Source organism: Orycteropus afer, unplaced genomic scaffold (genome assembly GCF_000298275.1).
Source record: "Orycteropus afer afer isolate SDZICR_OR568_19922 unplaced genomic scaffold, OryAfe1.0 scaffold00051, whole genome shotgun sequence".
NCBI classification, from domain to species: domain Eukaryota; kingdom Metazoa; phylum Chordata; class Mammalia; order Tubulidentata; family Orycteropodidae; genus Orycteropus; species Orycteropus afer.
In genome coordinates this window covers 6,753,848-6,777,834 of record NW_006921638.1, presented here as the reverse complement: position 1 = coordinate 6,777,834, position 23,987 = coordinate 6,753,848, and the positions used below count along the sequence as shown (strand labels likewise).

At 37.4% G+C, this 23,987-nt stretch overlaps 1 protein-coding gene across 1 annotated transcript in view; it reads left to right on the top strand.

Annotated features, from left to right (window-relative positions):
* RALGAPA1 (Ral GTPase activating protein catalytic subunit alpha 1) overlaps window positions 1–23,987 on the top strand; it is a 343,304-nt gene that overhangs the window by 55,184 nt on the left and 264,133 nt on the right. The window contains exons 2-4 of the mRNA XM_007938553.1: window positions 16,641–16,751; window positions 17,496–17,545; window positions 20,953–21,010. Of these exons, the coding sequence (XP_007936744.1) occupies window positions 16,641–16,751; window positions 17,496–17,545; window positions 20,953–21,010 (219 nt within the window). The remainder of the gene's footprint in view (window positions 1–16,640; window positions 16,752–17,495; window positions 17,546–20,952; window positions 21,011–23,987) is intronic.

Genomic DNA, 23,987 nt, shown 5'->3' with positions numbered 1-23,987 from the left:
AAAGAATAATAGTAAAAAGGAGAAAAGTAATAATAATAGTAATAGTAGTTTTAAAACAGACAAAAACAAACAAACTAAAAAACAGAAAACAAACAAACATTGGGGCAGGGCACCCAGGCTCCATCCAAGCACGCAGACTGGGATGGAATTCCTGCTGGCCCAGCAAGTGGGTGGGAGTGATGGATGGCTGCACCTCCGTTTACCAAGAGGGTGTGGGGTGTAAGAGTAACAAGGGGAATGTTGCACCTTTCCAGTATCTGTGTCTGGAATGTCCTTGGGGTTCCTGGCAAGTTGAGCCTGTTCTTAATTCCTTGGAATCTGGGAGAATGCTGTTGCTTTAAATATCCAAAAGGGTGAAGCCGCTTGTGAACATTCAAAATGGCTGCGTCCTCTGGACAGAGAAAAGTCCACTGCTCAGCCCGCCTTTCTCTTTGCTGCTTCCCCTTTTATTCCCCAGCCACTAGAGCAATCCTCCATGCAGTCCCTGGCTAGCAGGGCTGATTTTTAGATTAAATCTTAGGTCCTACCACCACTTGGCAATATCCAAGCTGTTTTTGCCGTTAGGATTGCTGCCAGACCACAGCTCTGTCTGTCTCCTTTTTTGGTGTTTTCATGCAAATTCTTCTGCTAGTTGGAGTTTAGTCTACTTCTGTATCCTTCCCTTCAAGGCTCAGCGGTCCAGGATTATCTTCTGTATCTGTATTAGTTGATTCCCCTTTTCTTTGTTGAAGAGGGTCTGTGCAGTCTTTCTGCCTATTCACCATCTTACTGGAACTCCCATCCTGTTGATTCTTCCATTTGCTTTAGTTGCTCTCTGTCCAAGGACCAGTTTCAGAGTCTCTTCTGACATCCATTTTGGTCTTTTCTTCCTTTCCTGTCTTTTTAATGACCTTTTGCCTCCTTCATGGATGATGTTCTTGATGTCATCCTACAATTCTGGTTTTTGGTTTTTGGTCATTAGTGTTCAGTGCATCGAATCTGTTCTTTAGATGGTCTCTAAATTAGGGAGGGATATAATTAAGGTTATATTTTGGCTCTTCTGGACTTGGTTTAGTTGTCTTCAGCTTCAATTTGAACTTATGTATGAGCAGTTAATGGTGTATTCCACATTCAGCTCCTGGCCTTGGTTTGGCTGAAGATACAGAGCTTCTTCATCGCCTCTTGCCATAGATGTAGTCAGTCTGATTCCTGTGTACTCCATGTGGTGAAGTCTACATGTATAGCCACCATTTGTGTTGTTGAAAAAAGGTATTTGCAATGAGTGGGTCGTTGGGCTTGCAAAATTCTGTCACGCGATCTCCAATATCATTGTATTAGCAAGGCCATATTTTCCAACTACCAGTGATTCTTCCTTGTTTCCAACTTTTGCATTTCAATCATCAGTGATAAATAACACATCTTGATTGCATGTTTGGTCAATTTCAGACTGCAAAGTTGATAAAAATCTTGAATTTCCTCATCTTTGGCTTTGGTGGTTGGTGCATAATTTGAGTAATAGTATCAACTGGTCTTCCTCTTAGGTTTATGGATATTATTCTGTCATTGACAGCATTGTACTTCAGGATAGATCTTGAAACATTCTTTGTGACGATGAGTGTCATGCCATTCCTCTTCAATTTGTCATTCCCAGCTTAGTAGATCATATGGTTGTCTGATTCAGAATGGCCAAAACTAGTCTTTTTTAGCTCACTGATGCGTAGGATATTGATCTTTTTGTATACCATTTCATTTTTAACAACTTCCAGTTTTCCTAGATTCATACTTTGTATGTTCTGATTATTAATGAATGTTTGCAGCTGTTTCTCCTCAGTTTGAATCATGCATCCTCATCCAATGGTGGTCCCAAAAGCCTTATTCCATCCACATCATTAAGGTCAGCTCTACTCTGAGGGGGCAGCTGTTTGCCAGGCATATTTTGAGTGCCTTCTCACCTGAGGGGCTCATCCTCTGGGACTATATTGAATATCGCTATTCTTGAAATTTTATAGTAATATATCAGACAGTGTTTCACTGCTATTCATGATTTTCACTGGCTAGTTGTTTGAGAAGTGGATGGTCCCTTACCTTTTCTGAGTCTGTCTTAGTCTGTCCACCGTGGGTGACTCTTCTGGTATTTCGAATGCCAATGGTATAGCCTCCAGCCTCACAGCAACACACAAGCCACCACACTATGACAAACTGACAGACAACAATCAAAGATTACAATCCAATGCTAATCTGCCTTTCCATCTAGTTTATTTTTCATCTTAGACATTGTTGTTTTCATCTGTAGCAGATATAGTTGGATCTTTTTATGCCTTGTGTTTTCTTAATTTTTTGAACATATGGAATATAGTTATAACTATTTTAATGCCCATTTTTGTGTCTTCTAACATCTGTGTCAATTCTGGTTTGTATTTGATATATTGATTATTCTCTTCACATAGCTTATGTTTTCCTGCTTCTTTGTACGACTGGTGAGCTTTAGCTAGATGCCAAACATGGTCAGAATTTTTTTGTTTGGTCCTGGATGTTTTGTATTCTTATAATTTTTCTTGAGCTCTCTCGAGGCTGCAGTTAAATTACTTGGAAACAGTATGCTCCTTTTGACTCTTGCTGTTATGATTTATTTGTTAGGCAGCTCTGGAATAGTGTTCAGTTAGGGTTAATTATTCCCAGCTACCGAGGTTATACCTTCCATAGTACTCTACCCTGTGTTCCATGCATTAAAGAGTTTTTGTAGTGTGACGGTTGGGAATAGTTCTTCTTTAAGAAGAGTGTTAAATCTAATCCAAGAACTCTCTTTTTATAGGAGCTAGTTTTAGTTATTAATACTTAATTTTATTTCATTTTGTTCACAGAATGTGATATATGTTATTAGTCTTGGCATTTTTTCTGTTTAGTTTGTGTCTTTATCAGTTCATTTTTAAAACAAATAGCATGCTTTTATATGAAAAGAATATTTTCTGTTAGATTTAGAATTGTGTATATAAAGTTTCAGAAGATGACATGGAATGAGAGATAACATTGCTGATGTCAGATGTTATCTTGGCTGAAAACAAAGAATACCAGAAAGATGTTTACCTGTGTTTTATTGACTATGCAAAGGCATTCAGCTATGTGGATCATAACAAATTGTGGATAACATTGTGAAGAAGGGGAATTTTGGAACACTTAATTATGCTCATGAGGAACCTATCCATAGACAAAGAGGCAGTCATTTGAATAGAATTAGGGGATATGCATGGTTTAAAATCAGGGTGTCAGGGTTGTATCTTTTCACCATAGTTATTCAATCTCTATAATGACAAATGATCTGAGAAGCAGGAATATATGAGGAAGTATTTGGCACCAGGATTGGAGGAAGACTCATTAACAACCTGAGATATTGCTTGTTGAAAGTGAAAAAGACTTGAAGCACTTACTGATGAAGCTCAAAGACTATAGCCTTCCGTTTGGATTGCATCTCAACATAATGGAAATAAAAATCCACACAACTGGACCAATAAGCATTATCATGATAAATGGACAAGAGATTGAGATTGTCAGGGATTTCATACTACTTGAATCCACAGTTAATGCCTATGCAAGCAGGAGACAAGAAATCAAACAACGTATTCACTGGGCAGGTCTGCTGCAGAGGACCTCTGTAAGGTGTTAAGAACCAAAGATGTCACTTTGAAGATTAAGGTATGCGTAACCTAAGCAATGATGTTTTCAATAGTCTCATATGCATATAAGAGCTGGAAAATGAGTAAAGAAGATCATAGAAGAATTGATGCATTTGAATTGTTGGCAGAGAATATTGAATATATAATGGACTTTCAGAAGAATGAACAAATCTGTCTTGAAAGAAGTACAGTGGGAATGCTCCTTGGAAGCAAGAATGGTGAGACTTCATCTCTTGTACTTTGGTTGTATTGTCAAGAGGGATAGTCCCTGGTGAAGGATATCATGCTTGCTAAAGTGAAGGTCAGTGAGAAAAGGGAAGACCTTCAATGAGATGGACTGACACAGTGGCTGCAACAGTGGGCTCAAACAGCAATGACTGTGAGGATGTTGCAGGACTAGACAGTGTTTCATTCTATTGTACACTGAGTCACTATGAGTCAGAACCCACTTGTTGACACCTAACAATATCTAAAGTACTGAATTGTTCACATCTTCTGTTTCGTTAAAAATCATGGGCATGCTGGATCTGAGACAGGAGTGTTAAAATCTTAACTGTTAAATATGAAATATGAGCATGTGTGTTGAAAGCTGCCATGCTTCTAAAGGTTTGCATCTCCTTAGAATTCTGTCAATTTCTACTTTATGTATTTTGAAGCTATGTAGGCAAGTTTGGAATTGAAGCTTCTTGGTAAAAAGAATCTGTTGTCAAAGTATATTGAGGGGAGTGTGTGTGTGTGTGTGTGTGTGTGATCGTTAGTCTACCTGACTCTTTTCTTTTTATTGTGACAATAAAACATGTTTTTGTCCGGTCCTGAATGCTGCAGACCAGCCCATGGCTGCCCAACACTGTACCATTGGCAACTTGTGAATCGCTCCATCATGGCTGTGGCTGCTTAGCCTGCTTTTCAGTTCCTGAGCCTTGTGGTCCTTGACTTTTAGTTATAGTAATTTTTTTTTTAATGTTTATTGTGATTTGGGTGAAAGTTTATAGAACAAGTTCGCTTTCTGTACAGCAACTCACGTATACTGTCTCATGACACTGACTACGATTTACCACAGTGCAGCAGCTCCCCTCCCATGTCCTCCCCATAGTTACCTCTTTCCTGTGACCTTCCCTCCCATGTACTCCTGCCCCCCGAGCTGTCTCCCTGTCCATGCACGGCCTCCTATTCTCCCATGATTGATCTGTCCAACGAGTGTATGTACCTACTGTAAATGTGCAGCTCATATGGCTGTCTTTTGTTTGGCTGGAAGCCACAGAAGTAGGTTCAATTCCAGACCTGAAGGACAACTAGGGGCCATAGTCTCAGTGGTTCCATCAGGCTCTTATCAGACCAGCAAATCTAGTCCTTTTTTTTTTTAAAAAAATTATGATTTGGGTGAAAGTTTACAGAGAAAAATCACTTTCCATACAGAGGTTCACATACACTTTGTCTCATGACATTGATTATAATTTACCACAGTGCAACAGCTCCCCTCCCATTTCCTCCCCATAGTTACCTCTTCCCTGTGTCCTTCCCACCATTGCGCTCCTGCCCCCTAAGCTATGTCCCTGTGCATACACAGCCCTTCTATTCTCCCATGATTGTTCTCTCCAAGGAGTGTAGCTACCTAGTGTAAATGTTTACCTCATGCCTGCCTTTTGTTTGGCTGGAAGCCACAGGAGTGGGTTAAATTCCAGACCTGGAGGACAGCTAGGGATCATAGTCTCAGTGGTTCCATCAGACCAGCAAACCTGGTCCTTTTTTTTTTCCCAAATGATTCTGAGTTTTGTTTCACATTGTACCCCCACTCTGTCCAGGGTCTCCTCATGGATCCCCCTCCGAATGGTTGACAGTGGTAGCCAGGCACCATCTAGTTCTTCTGGTCTCATAATTGTATGGGCTGAGGATTGCTTGTACCAATTTTTTCCAAGTATGTTTGGTTTTCTTCATTCTTCTTTGCTCTGGATGAGGAGAGACCCATCATTGCATCTAGATGGCTGCTTGCAAGATTTTAAGACCCCAGTTGCTACTTCTAAAGTAGGATGTGGAACACTGTTTTTTGTGTAGCATGTTATGACAGTTGAGCTTGATGTCTCCTGCGACTGTGGTCTCAAGCCCACAGGCCCAACTACTTGGTCCCTCTGGGTATCTGGCTGTGGCTAAGAAGTGTAATTATAGTAATTTTTGCTTTAATGTTTATTTTTGCCTCATATTGATGAATCAGCATTTTGGATTATTGTTTGAACAATGTATTTTATTCCTTTACTTAAATCATTTTTTATTTTAAATTTATTTTTCATTACATATTATGTAGCTAAGGAGCTTTGGTAGCATAGTGCCTAAGGCACTTGACTGCTAACCAGAAGGCTGGCGGTTCAAACCTACCAGCAGCCACTCCTTGGAAGGAAGGTTGGGCATCTACTTCCGTAGTGATACCACCTCAGAAACCCAAGAAAGGGTCGCTATGAGTTGGGTCTGACTCGACAGCACATAAAACAACAGCAATTATATAGCTGGGTTTTTGTGTGTATTTGAAGAATTCAATCCATTAGCATTTTTATAATTACTGATGTATTAATATTTATTTTGACCACCCTATTCACCTTTTCTTGTGCATTTTCCTGCTCATATGATAAGTGTTTCTGTTTTCTTTTTCCTCTGTAACAATTTAGAAGTCATGTGTTCTATTGTTACTCTTCAGTGGACTGAAAATTCCATATTTAAGTCTGGAGTTCATCGGTATTTCTGCAGGTTTTTTTTTTTTTTTTTTTTTTTAAACAAAACGAAGATCTTAAGATACTTTCTCTGTCACTTCTGTTTCATCTTTCACATTTTTGCCTATTATTTTATTTCTTTCTTGTTACTAACCCTTTTCACTAGTAATTGTTTTTTGTTTCTTTTTAACAGTAGGTGCTCATTTAGATCTGTCCATACATTTTCAAGTTTGTTTGCTCATCTTTACTTTTTGCATGCAATTCCCCAATCTTGGTTTATTTCTTTTCTTACAAAGATATATCCTTTATAATTCTTTGAGGAGGTCTTTGCATAGTAAATTCTAAGCACGTTAGAAAATGGCTTTACTCATGTGTTCTCTTGAACAATAGTGTAACTGAGTATAGTATTCTAGAGTGAGTATTATTTTTCCTCCATTCGTTGAATATAAAATTCCATTGTCTTGTAACTACTGTGCAGATGATAAACCTCCTGTTTGTTTTGATACTCGTTTGTAGACAACTGTGCTTTATCTTTTGCTGTTTTTAATATTTCCACTGTTTCTTTGGTATTATGATATGTACATTTGTGCATTTATTTGTATTCACCTGCCTTAGAAGCTCTGGTAGTATAGTGCCTAAGACATTTGACTGCTAACCAGAAGCCTGGTGGTTCAAACCTTCTAGCCACTCCTTGGAAGGAAGGTTGGGCAATCTACTTCTGTAGTGATACCCAAGGAGGGGTCGCCATGAGTCAGATACGACTCTATAGCAGTGGGTTTTGATTTGGTGCTTGGAAGTAAATGTACTTTTTCATTCTCTTCATTCTCTCATAATAAATAGTTTTAGAAACATTTCAGACATTATTTCTTTGATTATTGCTTCAATTTTCTCTATTCTTTGTTGCTGGACCTTCTCATGCAGTCTCTTGCACTTCTTGTATTTTCCTTCTGTTACTTGTTAGGATAATTCTGAGTATTATCTTCATTTCTGTCTTCCAGTTTACTATTTTCACAATTCCTCCTTTTGTACTTCTTTCCTTCCTTCCTATTTCTCAATTTCTTTCCCTAGCCTGATGTAGTCATCTCTTTTTGAGCTTGATTATATATAAAATTATTTATGTTCTCTCCAGTATATTTGTTTGATTCTTACCCACTTTCTTCCTTTCTCTTTCTTCTCCCTTCTCTTCTTTCTTTCCACCTTCTACTTCTCTGTTCCTTTTTCTTCCTATCTTTGTGCTTGACTTTGTATTACTTACGTTTCATACAGCATTTTTGTTTCTTTCCCTTGCCTATGCCCCCTTCCCTTTGTTTCCACTTTCTTCTCATCCCTTTCTTCGTTTACATACCCCTTGCCCCATATTCATACTTCTCCTCTCTTTTCCTTCATCCCTTTTCCTCCTCTCCTGTTTTCCTCTCTTTTCTTCACTTTCCCTCTTTCCCCTTTTCTTTTTAAAAAGCTTGTTATTAAATTAATTGTATGATTTATTTCTTTCTAGCATTTCTATATGTTTCCAGAGAGGTAGTTTGTTAGGATAATCTCCATGTTGCGGATCCATCTGCATTATCATTAATCCTCCCCCACCCCCCCACTATTGTGAGGTTTATTTGGGAAGTAATAGGTTACAATTCAGGATCAGGAATGTTCAGGATATACTTATTTGATTGGGACAGCCTCTAAACTGTGCTGTTGGCATGCTTCTCTCTGGCATTGGCCTCTTGGCCCTGTCGCCCCTCGACCTCTGCCCTGCTTTGGCAAGTGCTACAAAGTCTTTTAGCTCTGCTGATAGGTATCCAGAGAGGTACCCAATTTTACCAGCAAAGCTCTTGCCTGAAGGCACTCAGCTCTCTCATTCTGTGAGCTGGGAAGCCCACTGCTCTGTCTCATGCTAGTCTCTTGGTTCTGCTGCCTTTGCTGGTGTCATTTCTCTTCTGTTGCTTGTCGTCTTCCCTGGTGTCACAGCTCTGTCTTCTGGAGTAAGGAGGTTCAGTTCAGGGATCTCAGTTCTAAAGGATGGGCTCCACTGTTGGCTCTTCTTTCTTGATGATAGTGAGATCCCCCTTTTCCTCCTCAGGGATAGCTCATTTTAAATCTACCTAGATGGCTAAACTAACCAATCCCCACGTTGTTGTTGTTGTTGTTGTTGTTATGTGCCGTCGAGTCGACCCCAACTCATAGCGACCCCTCCTTGGGTTTCCGAGGCAGTATCACTACGGAAATAGGATTGCCCAACCTTCCTTCCGAGGAGTGGCTGGTGGGTTTGAACCGCCAGCCTTCTGGTTAGCAGTCAAGTGCTTTTAGCCACTATGCTACCAGAGCTCCTAATCCCCACGTTAGGGTTCCATATACCTTATTTGCATAGTACCACCCCCACAAGGATGCCATTCACCTTATTACATTATTAGCACGCTATCCAATCCCTTTAGTGGGCCCTAAGCACCTTATATTTGCATAGTCCCACCCAGTCATCTGGTGGGAGTTACAAAGACTATGGCTATAGAAGAGCCATGTATTAAGTAATTCACTATACCACACTCCACATGGAACCAGATCCCAGGAGGTGGTTGGTTATACAAAAGAAGTCATAGCAGCTACTGGGTTTTTTGTTTGTTTGTGTTTTGGTCATTGTAAATATGTCTGTCGTGTATACACACACACACATATATATATTTAATTGTGATTTGGGTGAAAGTTTATAGAGCAAATTCATATGCCATTCAACAGTTCATAGACATTTTGTTTTGTGACATTGATTGCAGTCCCCACAGTGTAACTCCTTTCTTCCCACATTTTCCCTGGTGGTTATCTTTTACCTGTCTCTTTCTTTCCTCTGCATTCCTACCCTTTGAGCTATCTCCCTGTGCAAATACTGCTCTTCTGATCTTCCATGTTGATTGTTCTAGGGATTGTACCTACCTAGTATAATTGTTCACTTTATAGGCCTGTCTTTTTTTGGCTGGAAGCCACAGGAGTGAGTTCAATTCCAGGTCCAAAGGGTGACTAGGGGTGTGTGGGGGTTTTATCTGTCTCTATCAGACCAGTGGCCTGGTCTTTTTTTATAATTTTGAGTTTTGTTCCAAATTTTTCTCCTGCTCTATCCAGGTTCTCCACTTTTGATCCCTTTCCAAGCAGTTGGCAGTGCTAGCCAGGGGCCATCTTATTCTTTTGGTCTTAGGGTCATGTAGGCTGAGGTTCATATGATCCACTAGTCCCTTGGACTAATTGTTTCCATGAGTCTTTGATTTTCTTCACTCTTTTATGCTCCGCATGAGGAGAGACCAGTTGTTGCATCTTACATGGCTGCTTGCAAGCTTTTAAGACTTTAGTTGCTGCTTACCAAAGTAAGAAGTAGAACAATATTTTTGTGTAGTGTTGAGATTGATATCCAATTGATTTGATGTCCCCTGTGAGCATGTTCCTGAGTCCGTGGGCCCAGTGACTCACTCCCTTAAGGTGTTTGACTGTGGCTAGGAGGTTGTCATAACTTTGCCCCCATTCTATTACATATAGAGACATTTTTACAGTATGTAAAAATACATGTGTAGAAATATTGTCTGCCAAAGCTATATAAGGTCATGAGTATATTCTCTTTCATCTACCCATCCCTGATCATTTTGTCTACCTAAGTATCCACCCATAAATAAAAGTTTGTTATCACTGATAATGTAATATTGTGTATGTAAAAGTATTTACCTTTGCTGTCAGTACCTCTTGTGCACTTCGGAGGTTTTCCTTTTCCTAAGTGTTATTGTGCTGGTCACTGTCACTTATTATTTTAAGACAATGATTTGTACTGTTTAATACTTTGTTATTAGAAGCAGATTATTTCTAACACATCTCACAGATCAGTATATTTTGAAGCCATAATTTGAAAAATAGTTATAAATGATTTTTTATTTTTAATAGATGAGGGGAAAAAAATGATGATGCTGTAAAATTTTTTGGATTTTTGGTTTTCCATCTTGGGTTGTGTGATAACTTTCATAGGAAACTATGAAATCTTAAGTTTTAGAAATCTTAAACATCTCAATCTGAATTTTCTGGGTAAAATACTTAACTTGGTTTCATTGTGGCAATACTAGTTCATAAATACTTTAAATCAAATAGAAATATTTCTGAAAACAGAAAATTTTTGAACCCTCAAAATTTTCTCTTGAGTGCCGCCACCCAGTTAAACACTGTACAAAGGACTTCCTTTAACATTAAATTAAAAATTCTAAGAGTTATAAAAAGGGGTCAAGACATGGTTTTTACTGTCAAAGAACTTCTAATATCTTTAGGAAGATAACATTAGCTCATGTGATGTGGAGGTTAAGTTTGTGTGTCAACTTGGCTGGGCCTGGTTGAGTGGCTGGGCAGCTGGATTCACCAACTCCATGGTGGAATCTACTGTGAGCAGCTGAGTAGCTGCCTTTGGGTATGTGGCCTGCTTCCCATATATAAGAAACAGCTTTGGGAATGATCTCTAACTTGTGGCACACTTGAACCCTGCATGTAGCTATGTTGTTGTTCAGCAGCCTGCCATGCTCTGCTGATCCTGGGACTTTCAGTGGACATGAATCAGTGGTCTGCCATGTGGTTTTGTAATATTAGGACTGTGCCATTTTGTTTCTCGACCTTGGGCTTGTTAGCTTCAGCAGCCGGTAGCTGCCTGAGTGAAGAGATGCCTCTAGCTTCAGTGGGCTGGGAGCAAGAGGCAGAGAGCTGAAGCCCAAGGTCTAGGGGCTTTCACACAGCCCCTAGACCCTGGCACTTTGAATTTGGATTTAAAGCCTCCAAACTATGAGAGAATAAACTCCTGTTTGTTAAGGCCATCCCATTTGTGGTATATTTTTTGTCAGAGCAGCATAGGTAACCAGAACATGTGCTGTCACTAGCTATGAAATGTGCTAAAAGTAATGGAGACAGAATGGGGTGAAGGGGGACTTTTTTGAAAAGATAGGACTTTTTGGGGTTTGTGTTAGACTGGGTTCTCTAGAGAAGCAAAACCAGTAAAGCTTATATATATATATATAGAGAGAGAGAGAGAGAGAAATTTATCTTAGGAAAATGGCTTACACACTTACTTATAGAAGCTTGCAAGTCCCAAGTTCTTGGATCAAATATCAAGCGGGAGGCTTTCCCCGACTTACACAGCTGCAGGGATGGATGAACTCAAGGTTGGCAGGCAGTATACTGGCTGTTGACTCCAATGAATGATGAATCCAAGATCTCCAGGCTGAATGGTGGATTGTTTGCTCACAGACTGTTGTAGGCAGCACAACAGAATCCCGATCCACAGAAGAGTGTCTGTCTCTTTTCCCAGAATGTCCATAATATACTTGAAGTAGGCCACACCCCTAGGGAACTCCCTTTCAACGAATTGGCTGCTCAAAACATATACATCTGATCCCATCATGGAAACAACTCACATCACAATTGCTTAAATCATACAGAATTGTGATCCAGCCAATTTGACACACAGCTCCAACTATTACAGGGTTTAAAATTGGTTGAAGTTTTTCCATTTTTTTTTTTTCTGGGTTTCCTTCCTTTTCCATTTGCCTTTCTTCTCCTTTATTGTGTCGTTCAGAGTTGTTTTTTAAATAAGGGAAAGCCTTTTGTTGTATTTTATCAACTTCTGTGTTTATTCTTGTACTTTTCCTACCATGTGCATTTTGTGAGTTGAAGATCAAAGTTATTTTTGAAAAGTTTTTATTTGCTAATTTATTACAAATAGGCATGGAGTTAAAAGGGAAAAAAAAGCCTACTTTTGATCAAACATTTTTTATTGGCAACTTTGTAGTTTCCAGGTTTTGTTTATGTAGTATGTGGGAAAGGAATTAAGAGAGAATATCTTGGCTCCTAAATTCAGTTGCAAAATCTTTAGTTGATTCAGGTTTATTTTTGTTTTGATTTGATTTTAAGTTTTGCTTTGTTATTGTTCTCATTTTCTTCTTCTTCCAGGATATTAGTTGTGTTTGAAACATTAATTTCAGGAAATTTAGAGATAATTATAGCAGCTACATGATTCTAATTTTGTAGCTCTCTATTGCTTTCAACTACCTTATGGAAAAAATAGAACACTTTTCCTGTTTATTTTAGTTGTACATGATTTTTTGATGTTTTATAAAATACTTAACTAGCATTTGATTACTCTTTTCTTTTTGTGGATAGATAATAGATAAATAAATGACTCCTGTTCTCCTTATATTTTTCTTATTTTAAGTGTTATACATAGAGGTTAAGAGCATGGGCTCTAGATCTAGGCTGCCTGACTAGTGTTTAAATTCTGCTTTAAGTTTTCTTACCTATAAAATAAGAATGATTAATTGTACATATTTCATTGTGTTGCTGTGAGGATTATAAGAATGAATTTCTGTAAAGCACATCTAGCATATAGGAAGTATTTAGTTTGTGTGAGCCATTATTATTATTTCTAGTTCTGTGTAAAGTAACACAGGTAGTAAGTGTTAACAGGAGTCAAAGCTACGTGTTCGAATTCCAGTCAAGATGAAGGAGTACTGTTCTGTCTATCAGTAGGTAATGCAGTCTTTTCCAAGCTGAATGAATGCTGTTGTTGTTGTTGTTATGTGCTGTCGAGTCGGACCCGACTCATAGCGACCCCTCCTTGGGTTTCTGAGGCAGTATCACTACGGAAGTAGATTGCCCCATCTTCCTTCTGAAGAGTGGCTGGTGGATTTGAACCGCCAGCCTTCTGGTTAGCAGTTAAGTGCCTTAGGCACAGTAAAGTAAAATTATTTTATTAATAATGAAACATATTTAAGTACCTATTGTGTGCTTAGCACTATGCTAGGTTTTGGGACTACTGATGTAGACACAAATACTGTTCTTAAAGAGCTACAGCCAAGTTTGCAAAGAAAGACAAGAAAATACTTGAAACATTATTTTCACAGGTGAGATATGGAGAGAATCTGTAGAGAGGAGGAGTGGGTACCCATTCTTGCCTTTAGGAAGGGCAGAACAAAAGAGAAATATCTCGGAAAATTCCATAGAGGGGATGTCACTGAAGTATTATTTTAAGTATTGATAGGATGTGGTAATATGCAAAAAAGAGTTTAAAGTGCTTCCTGCTGTATTTTTATGTAAATAATACATGAACTATACAATTTTTATATCACACAATCCCTGTGTATTATTTCATAATCGTGCTGTACCAATATTTAAATTAAAGTCATCAGCCGCATGACTTTAATTTCAATTTCTTTTTCTTGTCCAATGGATCTAATGTCAAGTCTTCATCTTAGTATCTGTTGATGAAGAAATTTGGTTCCCAGCAGCAGACCCTCACCAGCCTTCTAGTTTCTAAAGCAGCCCCTTTCCCAGCAGGATTCCTCCCCTGCTCTATAAACCACTTTCTTCAACGCAGGAAGAAATCACTTTTTCCACCCTGGAAAAAGCTCTTGCAAGTGTGGCCATCGCCAGCCCAGGAGGTGCATGGGTCTGCACACCCAGGGCCGGAGAGGCCATGGAAGTGGGGCTAGGCTGGCGTCTGCCTCACCGTCTCGGTGACAGGTCGCTGCACCCGAGCTGTTTGAATCTCCCACCCAAATAGATGCCACAGGGCTGGCATGAGAGCCACAGGCACAGAGAGGTCACGAGTCCCTCGCTCAGAAGAGACGAATTTGGTAGTCTGGGGGCCTCGTGGTCTGGGGCAGTGCACACCCATACCCACACCCTCCTATCACCTGGCTTCAAATGGGGCTGGCACTGCGAGATCCAGGCACAAGCATGCAGCAGTCCTTGCCTGGCGTGGCACCACCCAATACTGGTAGCCCTGTCCACAGTCCTCCATCCCACCCTCCACCCATCTCTGTTAAAATGTACTTGGGTTCAGATTGGCTATGAGGAGCTCACACTCTCAAACTTGGCTGCAAACTGCCCCAGAGCAAATGGATAATTTCAGTTATTTATTTCCGTTTAGTGGCATACTACCAAACTCAATGCATGACTTCTTGACTGTGGCTTGTACCTTTATGACACAAATATGATCAAAAGTAGCATTTTCAGACTATTAAAATAGTCTGAAACATAGAATCTGCAAAACACTGTGATGGTAAATGAGGCCAAAATTCACTTTGGAACTCTCAGGAGACATGCTCAGTGTAAGTTTGGGTGCACTCTGCCAGAATTTTAAAATATAATTTTGTCATTTCTGTCTGTTGTGTGTGTATGTTATTTATGTGGGCACACTCTTTGCGAAAAAATATGGTACGTGTTGTTACTGATTTACTTTATTTTGAAATCTTTATTGAGTCTTAGAGCATTCCAAGAAATTATTTGATGTTTACCTTTAACTTGGCTTTATTTACAAATAATAGTTTATTCATCTTGCATCTAAGTTCAAAAATGTTTACTTGTTAAATTGATCTTTTATTATGAAAGAAATAAGTCCTTTATGTGAAGCACAAAAATGTAGGAAGCATATAAGTAAAAGTTCTTTACTTTTTCTTTCAAACTCCTTACTCTTGCTGAAAATCAAAACAACAAAACCACTTATCACTTCTTAGAGGTAACTACTGGTAATAATCTAATATCTTCTGGGCATAAGTACAAAACCTACTATTTCAATTTTATTTTTATGAAAAACGCTCTAAGCACTACGCAAAATGAATTACTTTTCTGGATCCTATCATGCCTCAGTTATAGCAAGGATCGTGAGGCTGACTCAGGACTGGGCAGTGTCTCGTTTGTACACAGGGTCGCTATGAGTTGGAGCTGACTCTGCAGCACCTAACAACAACAACGTCATGCCTCATGCTTTCTTTATTCCTTATCTTTGTTTATGCTTAAATGTTCTTCCCACTTTTCCTTGCCACTTCATGTCTAGGATGCTTCCTGTCCTTAAAAGTTCTTTTCAAATATTGTGTCCTTTGTTAGGCTTTTCTTCTTTCTTCACCCTTATTTCTCAACAGTAAAAAAAAACAGTTGTCATCGAGTCACTCTGTTTCATGGCAACACATCACGCTTTATCTGACGTGAGCTTTAAACCTCACTGAGCTTTAAAGTTAATTTTTTGTTTCAAAGCAATTGTTATACTTTCCTTTAAGCTTTTTTTTTTTTTTCATCTATTTTTATTATTATTTTGAATTTTTGCAGTGTTCCCTCCACTCCCTTCCCACCCCTGGTAACCATCAAAGAAAGTTTCCTTCCATATTTAAACCTTTCCTTGATTTTTTACAGTGATGAACTAATACACAGTATAATATTTGTCCTGTGATTGAGTTACTTCACTCAGCATAATGTCCTCCAAGTTCATCCACGTTAAGTGGTGTTTTGCAGATTCCACGTTATTCTTTAGTGTTGAATAGTATCCATTGTGTCTATCATTATACTTTTAATCTGTTACCTTACTTTTAGTATCTAACATACATAGTTATCCATTAATTTTGTGTGCCTTGTACTATATTGAAGGAGTTCTGGTGGTGTAATTGTTAGAGCAGTCGGCTGTTAACTAGAAGGTTGGCAGTTCGAACCCACTGGCTGCTCTGTGGGAGAAAGATGAAGCAATCTGCATCCGTAAAGATTTGCAGCCTTGGAAACCCTGTGGGACAGTTCTGCTCTGTCCTAAAGAGTCACCATGAGTCACAGTCAACTCAGTGGTACTGGGCTTTGGGTACTGTACTGACAGTTTATTTTAGACAGTACTCTTTTTGAACTTTGTAATCCCTTAAGTATCTATTTACAAAACTATTGTTAGGTACCTATTTATTGAATAAATGTATTTCATATATCGTAAATTATTGTTTTAGAAAAGCAAACTCAAAAATCACTGCTGTTGAGTCGATTCAGCTCATAGTGATACCTCTTTCTTGGGTTTCCAAGAGGTGGTGTCTCCATGGAAGTAGATGGCCCAAGCTTCCTTTCAAGGAGTGAGTGGCTGTTGGGTTTTAATCACCAGCCTTCTGATTAGCAGTTAAATGCCTTAGGCACTACGCCACCAGATCTCCCCAAAATTTTAAATCTTCTTGGGGAGAAGTATAGCTGTGAATTAAAAATAGAACTTGACTTCTTTTCATATGGTTAGTAAATGATTTTGAATAAATCGCTCTGAAACACTGTTTTTTGTAGAAACAAAGATTACCATAACCTGATGCAGTTTTTAAAGTTAACTCTGTAAAGACTAAAGTTGTAACAACAAGGATGTAGATATATAAATATCTTAAATATTTTAATAGTATAGAATTTTAGGAGTGTGTGATTTTTTTTTTTTGAAAGAAACTTGTCACTGTAAATTCTTGTTAAATATGATTTAACATAGTAGTCACTAAAAATTGTTTCTTTTATCTTTCAGAGAATGCAGAGTCTATTGATCTTAAACAGTTTTTTGACCAACATTTTTCACATATATATTATGTATTCTTTGAAAATTTTGTGACAATTGAAGCTAGTCTTAAACAGAAAGGTAAGACAAAGTTTATCCTAGCTTCTATTGATGTTTTGAGTAATTGTCAGAAGCATTGACTTTAAAAAGAGGCCCTTGGATATTGGGATTTTAGTGTTATTTCATGTCTTTTTGTCAGGCAGCTTTTAGACACCCTTGTCACGCAGTTATCAGAAGTCTAGTGACATATATTTAAGAGAGAACTAATGGGTTACATTGATGAGAAGTCTTAGAAGATTTGCTTTTTCTCTAGTTAGATTTACCTTCTTCATCAGCTCCCCTCCTTTTTTGATGATAGTGGCATGTGTCTGCTTTGAGTAATCATTTTCATATTAAGAGTGTGCTAAATTCTTCAAAATATTTCATGATTTCTTTCCCTAAATTGTATTTATTTTGTTGTTTTTGAGAATATGCACGGCAAAACATACCAATTCAGCAGTTTCTCTATGTATTATTTAGTGATATTGATTATATTGTTCAAGTTGTGCCGTCATTCTCACCTTTCTTTTCTGAGTTGTTCCTCCCTCGTTAACATCATGATTTCTTTTTAAACATAAATATGTAGAATCTAAATTTAATTGTTTAAAAAGAGTAGAGAAGGATACTATGATATTGTCTACATAATGAATTGAATATGCTAAACATTCTATTAAAGATTACTGAGAAAAGAATTTGGTGCTTGAAATATTATAAGCTTATTAAGTGATTATTAACAGTGAGTACAAAGTGAAATGTTTAAAATATTTTCCTGTAAAAATGTTTTAGGTCACAAATCTCAAAGGGAAGAATTGGATGCTATACTTTTTATTTTTGAGGTAAGTACCTATGGATCTAACTTTTTTTTTTTCTTTTTGAAAAATAATTCTTGCAACATGTATATGAATGTGTTGAAATTACTTAGCTTTAATGAAACACTGTGAATCTACGGTCCTTTCCAAGAATGAAATCTAATTTTTTAGTTGATGTAAGTATACCTGACTTAATTCTATGATTTTTGAAATGTAAGGTATTATTTTTAATTACATAATAGAATTATGTTGTTATGTATTGGATGTGACAGAATTAGTGTGATATTTAATGTATTTGCAAACAATAAAAACTTAAATTTCAGGGTTTTCTCAAATGGAGAATTTTCTTTTTAGTTCCAAAATACTCTTTCCTAAGAGGGTAAATTCATAGAAGTGTTTTATTTCTAAAGAATTTATAGTTTCTGCTTAAACTGATTTTTAGTGCAAACTCATATAAAATATGAGTCTTAAAATGTTTTAAAAATTGTTATTATATATTACTTTCAATTGGAATGGGGCAAGCCTTTATTGTTAAATAAATAGTCAGAAGGACATAACTCAGGGGTAGGTGAGTAAAAACTTCGATGCTCTGCTAAAGTTAAGTAATATTTGTTTTACAGAGTGATAAAAATTGGGACGCTCTTTCCAATTTAAAGTAACTCCTTCTTGTTGTTTTCACTTTCAAAGCAAATGATGTTAGATGTGTTCTGATTTTTGTTGAGAATTTAGAGACCTATAGAAAGCCAGTTGTAGATCTTATGACTTGAAAGTCATTGGAAAGAATTTGGAAATCAGTTTGTAAATATTGAACTATTCTATCTGCTGTTAATTAAAGATAATTCACTGTTTTGTATGTTGAATATTTTGATATCGTTTAGAAGACTTTGAACAATTTGATTGGTAAGTCTTTAGCTGTTGATTTAGTCACTGCTAAAATTAGAAAGTTATATTTAAGAGTTAGAAGCAGAGGTAACTAATGTTGGTACCTGTTCTGCAGTTAATTTTCATTAGTCTTTAACCGTAAGGAATTTGATTATATTTATTTTCCCAAGTATTCGCATGAACTGTTCACAAAATGAATGTTAAAACATAGATGTTCTGAGAAGAGAATAAAAAGTACCCACAGAGAAAGCAAGGTAGTAGTAATTCTTGGGAGATAGATACTCTTTCAAATATTTGTCGTAACCTATATTTAGAAAACTAAGATGATTGGTTAACAGAAGCTCCTTCAAGGTGCTCATTTTATTATAAAATAATATTTTCCTATGTGTAATATATACTCATCATTTGTTTTCTGAACAAAAATATATTTGTCTTTATGAATCACTAAATTTTTATTGAAAAATGATGTTAGATACAGGGTTTTCATTGTTTGAAAAAAAATATTTAAGTTGTATGCTGTTATTTTTCTACTTAAGATAGAGATAGTAAATTACTAACCTTGACTTTTAGAGTTTTAACGATGAAAAAAAATCAAGAAGGTGTAAATAAAGTGATTTGCTCTTTTTTGGAATAAAAAACATCATGTAATATTAATGGTATGGCACTAGATTTATAATCTATTTTCTTCTGTGTTGTTAAGGACACGTAGTATTTCATCTTTGTGTTAACCATGTAAAGAAGCATTTCTTTCCTTTTTACAAATGATTAAATCTGAAGTATAATATACTAGTCATAATTTGGGGATGTCTTTGAGTAGTTTACAAACTTCTCTTTTCAACTTTTTAATAATTTTGTCTCTTTTCCATACCAGAATTAATGTAATTATACAGTTGTTGGCTAGATGTGGGAGACATACTGGGGAGGAGCAAGGAGAAAGAAGTTTATGTATATATATATGTTTATATATATATATGTTTTATATATAGGACCAGAATTTATCTATGCAGAACTTTGTAATTTCCTCATAATCCTCTAGTATGGGGTAGACAAAAGAAGACCAAAGGCATGATACCAAAAACCAAAATCTCTTGCCATCGAGCTGATTCTTACTAATAGCCACCCTATAGGGCAGAGTAGAACCACCTCATACAGTTTCTAAGGCTTAAGTCTTCACAGAAACAGACTTCCTCCTTCCTCCTGAAGAGCAGCTGGTACGTTCGAATTGCTGAGCTTTTATTAGTTAGTAGCTCAATGCTTTAACTACTATGCTCCTTAGAGGCAAGATAGAAAAATATAAAATATGTGTATCATCTTTTAAGCAGAATAGTATAAAAGTATAGATTTTGGAAAGTCATTATTGAAATCTCTACTTAACCTGTTTCCCTATCTATAAGATGAGATTAATAAATCCTCCTTTTAGGATGGTTGTAAAGGTTAATGAGATACCATTATATAAAATAAGTGGTTTAGTACTTGGCCCTGTAAGCATTCATTCAGTTGCTCACAATTGCAGCTCTTTAATTAAGGGCAGCAATAACAACACTGCAATAACAACACTGCATACACATGTGCATGCACACAAACACACTCACCCACCCACTCACCCACCCTCATTCAGTAACCAGATGAGTACTGAGAGCATCATTTAGCAGAAGGCACCTACTAATATTGAATACTGCAGGAATAAAGGAAATTAAAGACTCAAAAGTATTATATGCTAAGGGTTTTTTCCCAATTAATAGAAACCTGTATATGCTAACTATATGATTTATCAGTTGCTGTCAAGTCAGTCTGACACTTGTTCACTCCCGGTGTGAACATGAGTGCTCCATAGGGTTTTCAGTGGCTTATTTTCCAGAAGTGGATTTTCAGGCCTTTCTTCTGAGGCACCTCGGGATGGATTCACATCACCACCTCTTTGGTTAGCAGCCAAGCATGTTAGCTGTACCACCTAGAGATTCCAAACTTAACTCTAAGGCTCTTCAAGTTTTAAATTTTGCTCTCATTATTTGTATCTGTTATATATCTAAATACTTCGAGTTCACGTGAATTAACCACAGTACAAAATACTTTTTTGGATTTTTGTGAAATCAGAATAGTTCCCCTAGGATTATCAAAATAGAATAAAGTCCTACTTGAAGAAAGAGAAAATAGCACAGATACTAATATCTGAAAGAAGTGAATACTCCTCAGTGATGTCCATAATGCAGAAATTCTAAGAATAGCATATGAGCGTTTAAAAAATGTATTAAAATTTAATTGTTAGGGAGAAATATACTTAATATTATTGTATAAGATAAATTAATTCCTTTCCTATTCCATATCTTTGTTGGTATTGGTTGTTGTTTTCTGGGGTTTTCAAAAATTGACCGATATGCCTGGGCTGAAATAGTGCCAGTAATATCAAATTAGCTCAAAGAGTATTTTGTGTTTATAAGATATAACAAACTCTAAGGACTTAGTAATTGGTTTCTTTACTCTTTCATATTTATAGGATGTTAACTCATGACTCGCTATTTGTTATTTTCTTTGTTTTATTCATTGATTTTTAGAAAATTTTACAACTTCTTCCTGAAAGAATACATCAGCGATGGCAATTTCATAGTATTGGTGAGTTATTTAAATTACATTTCGCATTTGAAATAAATGATCATGTGCATGAAAATGCCCTCTAATGTGTTCGATGTTGGTAGGTGCCGTTGAGTCAATTCTGACTCAAAATGACTGTATGTGACAGAGTGGAACTGCCCCACAGGGTTTTCTTGGCTGTAATCTTTACAGAAGCAGATTGCCAGGTCTTTCTCCCTTGGAGTGGCTGGGTGGGTTCAAACTGCCAGCGTTTCGTTAGCAGCTGAGTGCTTATTAACCAGTATGTTCATAGTTGAAATGAATCCAAAGTTTATGCTTTACTATAAACAAAATAAAGAATATGAGACTAGATTGACTAGGAATATAAAATAAAAATATAAATGAATAACAGAGTCAAAATGGCATAATGAGTTTCTTTGATATATCTTCTGCTTTACGCTGATTATTACTCTGATTACATTACAAACCTGTAACACCAAAAAGATAAAAGCAGGCTCAGCATCAGGATAAATATCTCTGGGATAAGAATGGAAGTGAAAAAAGCAAAGTTCCAGGTGGAGCTGAAGTTGTGCACTCCGGGTTTAAAAGCAAGCAGTGGCAGTTGGCAGTTTATGCAAAAAAAAAGGGACTGGAGCTAGGTATTTTAGTTATCTGGTGCTGTTATAACAAATACCATAAGCGCATGGCTTTAACAATAAAAAATTTATTCTCTGACAGTTTAGGAGGCTAGAAGTCTGAATTCATGGTTTTAGCTCTTGGAAAGGCTTTCTCACTGTGTTGGCTGTGGAAGAAGGTCCTTGTTTCCTTTCAACATCTGTGAGCCTAATGCTCCTTGGAGATCTCAAGGATCTCAGTGTGTCTTGGCTTCAGTCTTCCCCTGGGTCTAGGAGGTTTTCAGTGCCGGGAGCCTGGGTCCAGACATGCTGTGCTTCTGGCTCTTCTTTCTTCGTGGTTGGAGATTGCTCTCTCTCTCTGCTTGATTCTTTCTCTTTTTATCTCTTGTAAAACAAGATGATGCAGGACACACCCAGAAAAACTCTCCTTACATGGGATCAGGATTGTGACCTGAGGAAGGATGTTATATCCCACCCTAATCCTGCTTTAGTAATATAACAAGCATAACCTAATTCTCATTATATAACCTAATCCTGCCTTATTAACACATAGAGGTCAGGATTTACAACACATCACCAATGGAGGATAATTACATCAAATCCTTCTGCAGCACCCACCACCTCTCTGCCGGGTTTGATAATTTGCTGCAGTGGCCACACAGAGCTCACAGATTATGGGGTTTATTAGGGAAGTAACAGTATACAATTCAAGTTCAGAAATGCTCTCAGTCTCTCTCAGCCTGCTGTCTCTCAGCCAATAGTCTTTCTCAGTCTTTCTCTCAGCAGTGCATGTCTCTCACGTCTCTGTCTCAGCAGTGCATATCTCTCATGTCTCTCAGCAGTGGTGTCTCTCCCATCTCTCTCAGCAGTGGTGTCTGTCCCGTCTCTCTCTCTCTCAGCAGTGCGTGCCTCTCCCATCTCTTTCTCTCAGCAGTGTGTGTCTCTCGTGTCTCTCAGCAGTGTGTGTCTCTCGCGTCTCTCAGCAGTGTGTGTCTCTCGCGTCTCTCTCTCAGCAGTGAGTCTCTCGTGTCTCTCTGTCAGCAGTGTGTGCCTCCTGCATCTTTCTCTCAGCGATGCATGTCTCCCATGTCTCCTAGCCTGCAGTGAGAGATTCCTTCTGTCTCTAAGAGGGCTCCTTTTGAGCCTGGCAGAGTGGCCAAACTAACAAAGCCCAACATCAGGATTCTGTATACCTGAGAGAGAGCAAACTTCCCAGAAAATTACTTTGTGCTGCTCCCAACAGAAATACCAGATGGATAATTTTAACAATCAGGAGCTACTCAGTTGCTCACGGCAAATTCCACCACAGAGTTTACAAAGACTTATGGCTAGAAAAGCCACACTATGTAATTTATTACACTGCATTGATAAAAAGTGACATTGAACACCTTAAGTGCTTATTAACAGTTCACATGTTGCCTTTGATGAAATAGCTATTAAGATATTATGTTCATTTAAAAAATTGGCTTTTTGTGTTCTTACTATTGAGTTGTAAGACTTCTTTACCTATTATGGGTGGATGTCCCTTATCAAATTTGTAATTTGTAATTACTCTCTCCTAGTCTGTGGCTTTTCATTTTCTTAATAGTGTCAGCTGAGGTGCAAGTTTTTTATTTTAATGAAGTCCAATTTATTAAGTTTTTTTTTACATGGCTTATGCTTTTGCTGTCATGTCTGAGAACTCTTTGCTTAACCCAAGTCATGGAGATTTTTCTCTGAAAGGTTTGTATTTTTAGTTCTTATGGTTAGGTCTGTAACATATTTTGAGTTAATTTTATATATGGTATAGTAAGGGTCTAAATTCCTTTTGTTATATATGGATACTCAGTTGTTCCAACACTTTTTGTTGAAAGACTAACCTTTCCAAGTTGAATCGTCTTAATTTTATTCTTGAAAAGCATTTTGATCATAAATGTAAGGATGTAGTTTTGGACTCACAATTTGGCTTCATTTACCTATAAGCCTGTCTCTAGGCCAGTTCTACACTGTTTTGGTTGCTGTTTTATGGTAAGTTTCGAAATCACAAAGTGCCAGTTCTGCTACTATATTCTTTTCCAAGATTGTTTTGGCTATTCTGGGTCTTTTGCATTTCCATACAGACTTTTTGTAAATGTCCTTTATAAAGCTGAGGAAATTCCTAGTGTGTTGGGAGTTTTCAATCATTAATGAACTGGGTGTTGTTTTCTGTCAAATCCCTTTACTGTATCTGTTAAGATGATCATATGTTTTTTGTTGTTTATTCTATTAGTATCATGCATTTTATTAATTTATTTTCAAATGTTAAGCCAGTATTGCATTCTTGAGTTAAATCCATGGCCTTCATTTGTAGCCCTTTTTTATGTTGTTGTTGTTAAGTGCCGTTGAGTCGTTTCCGACTCATAGCG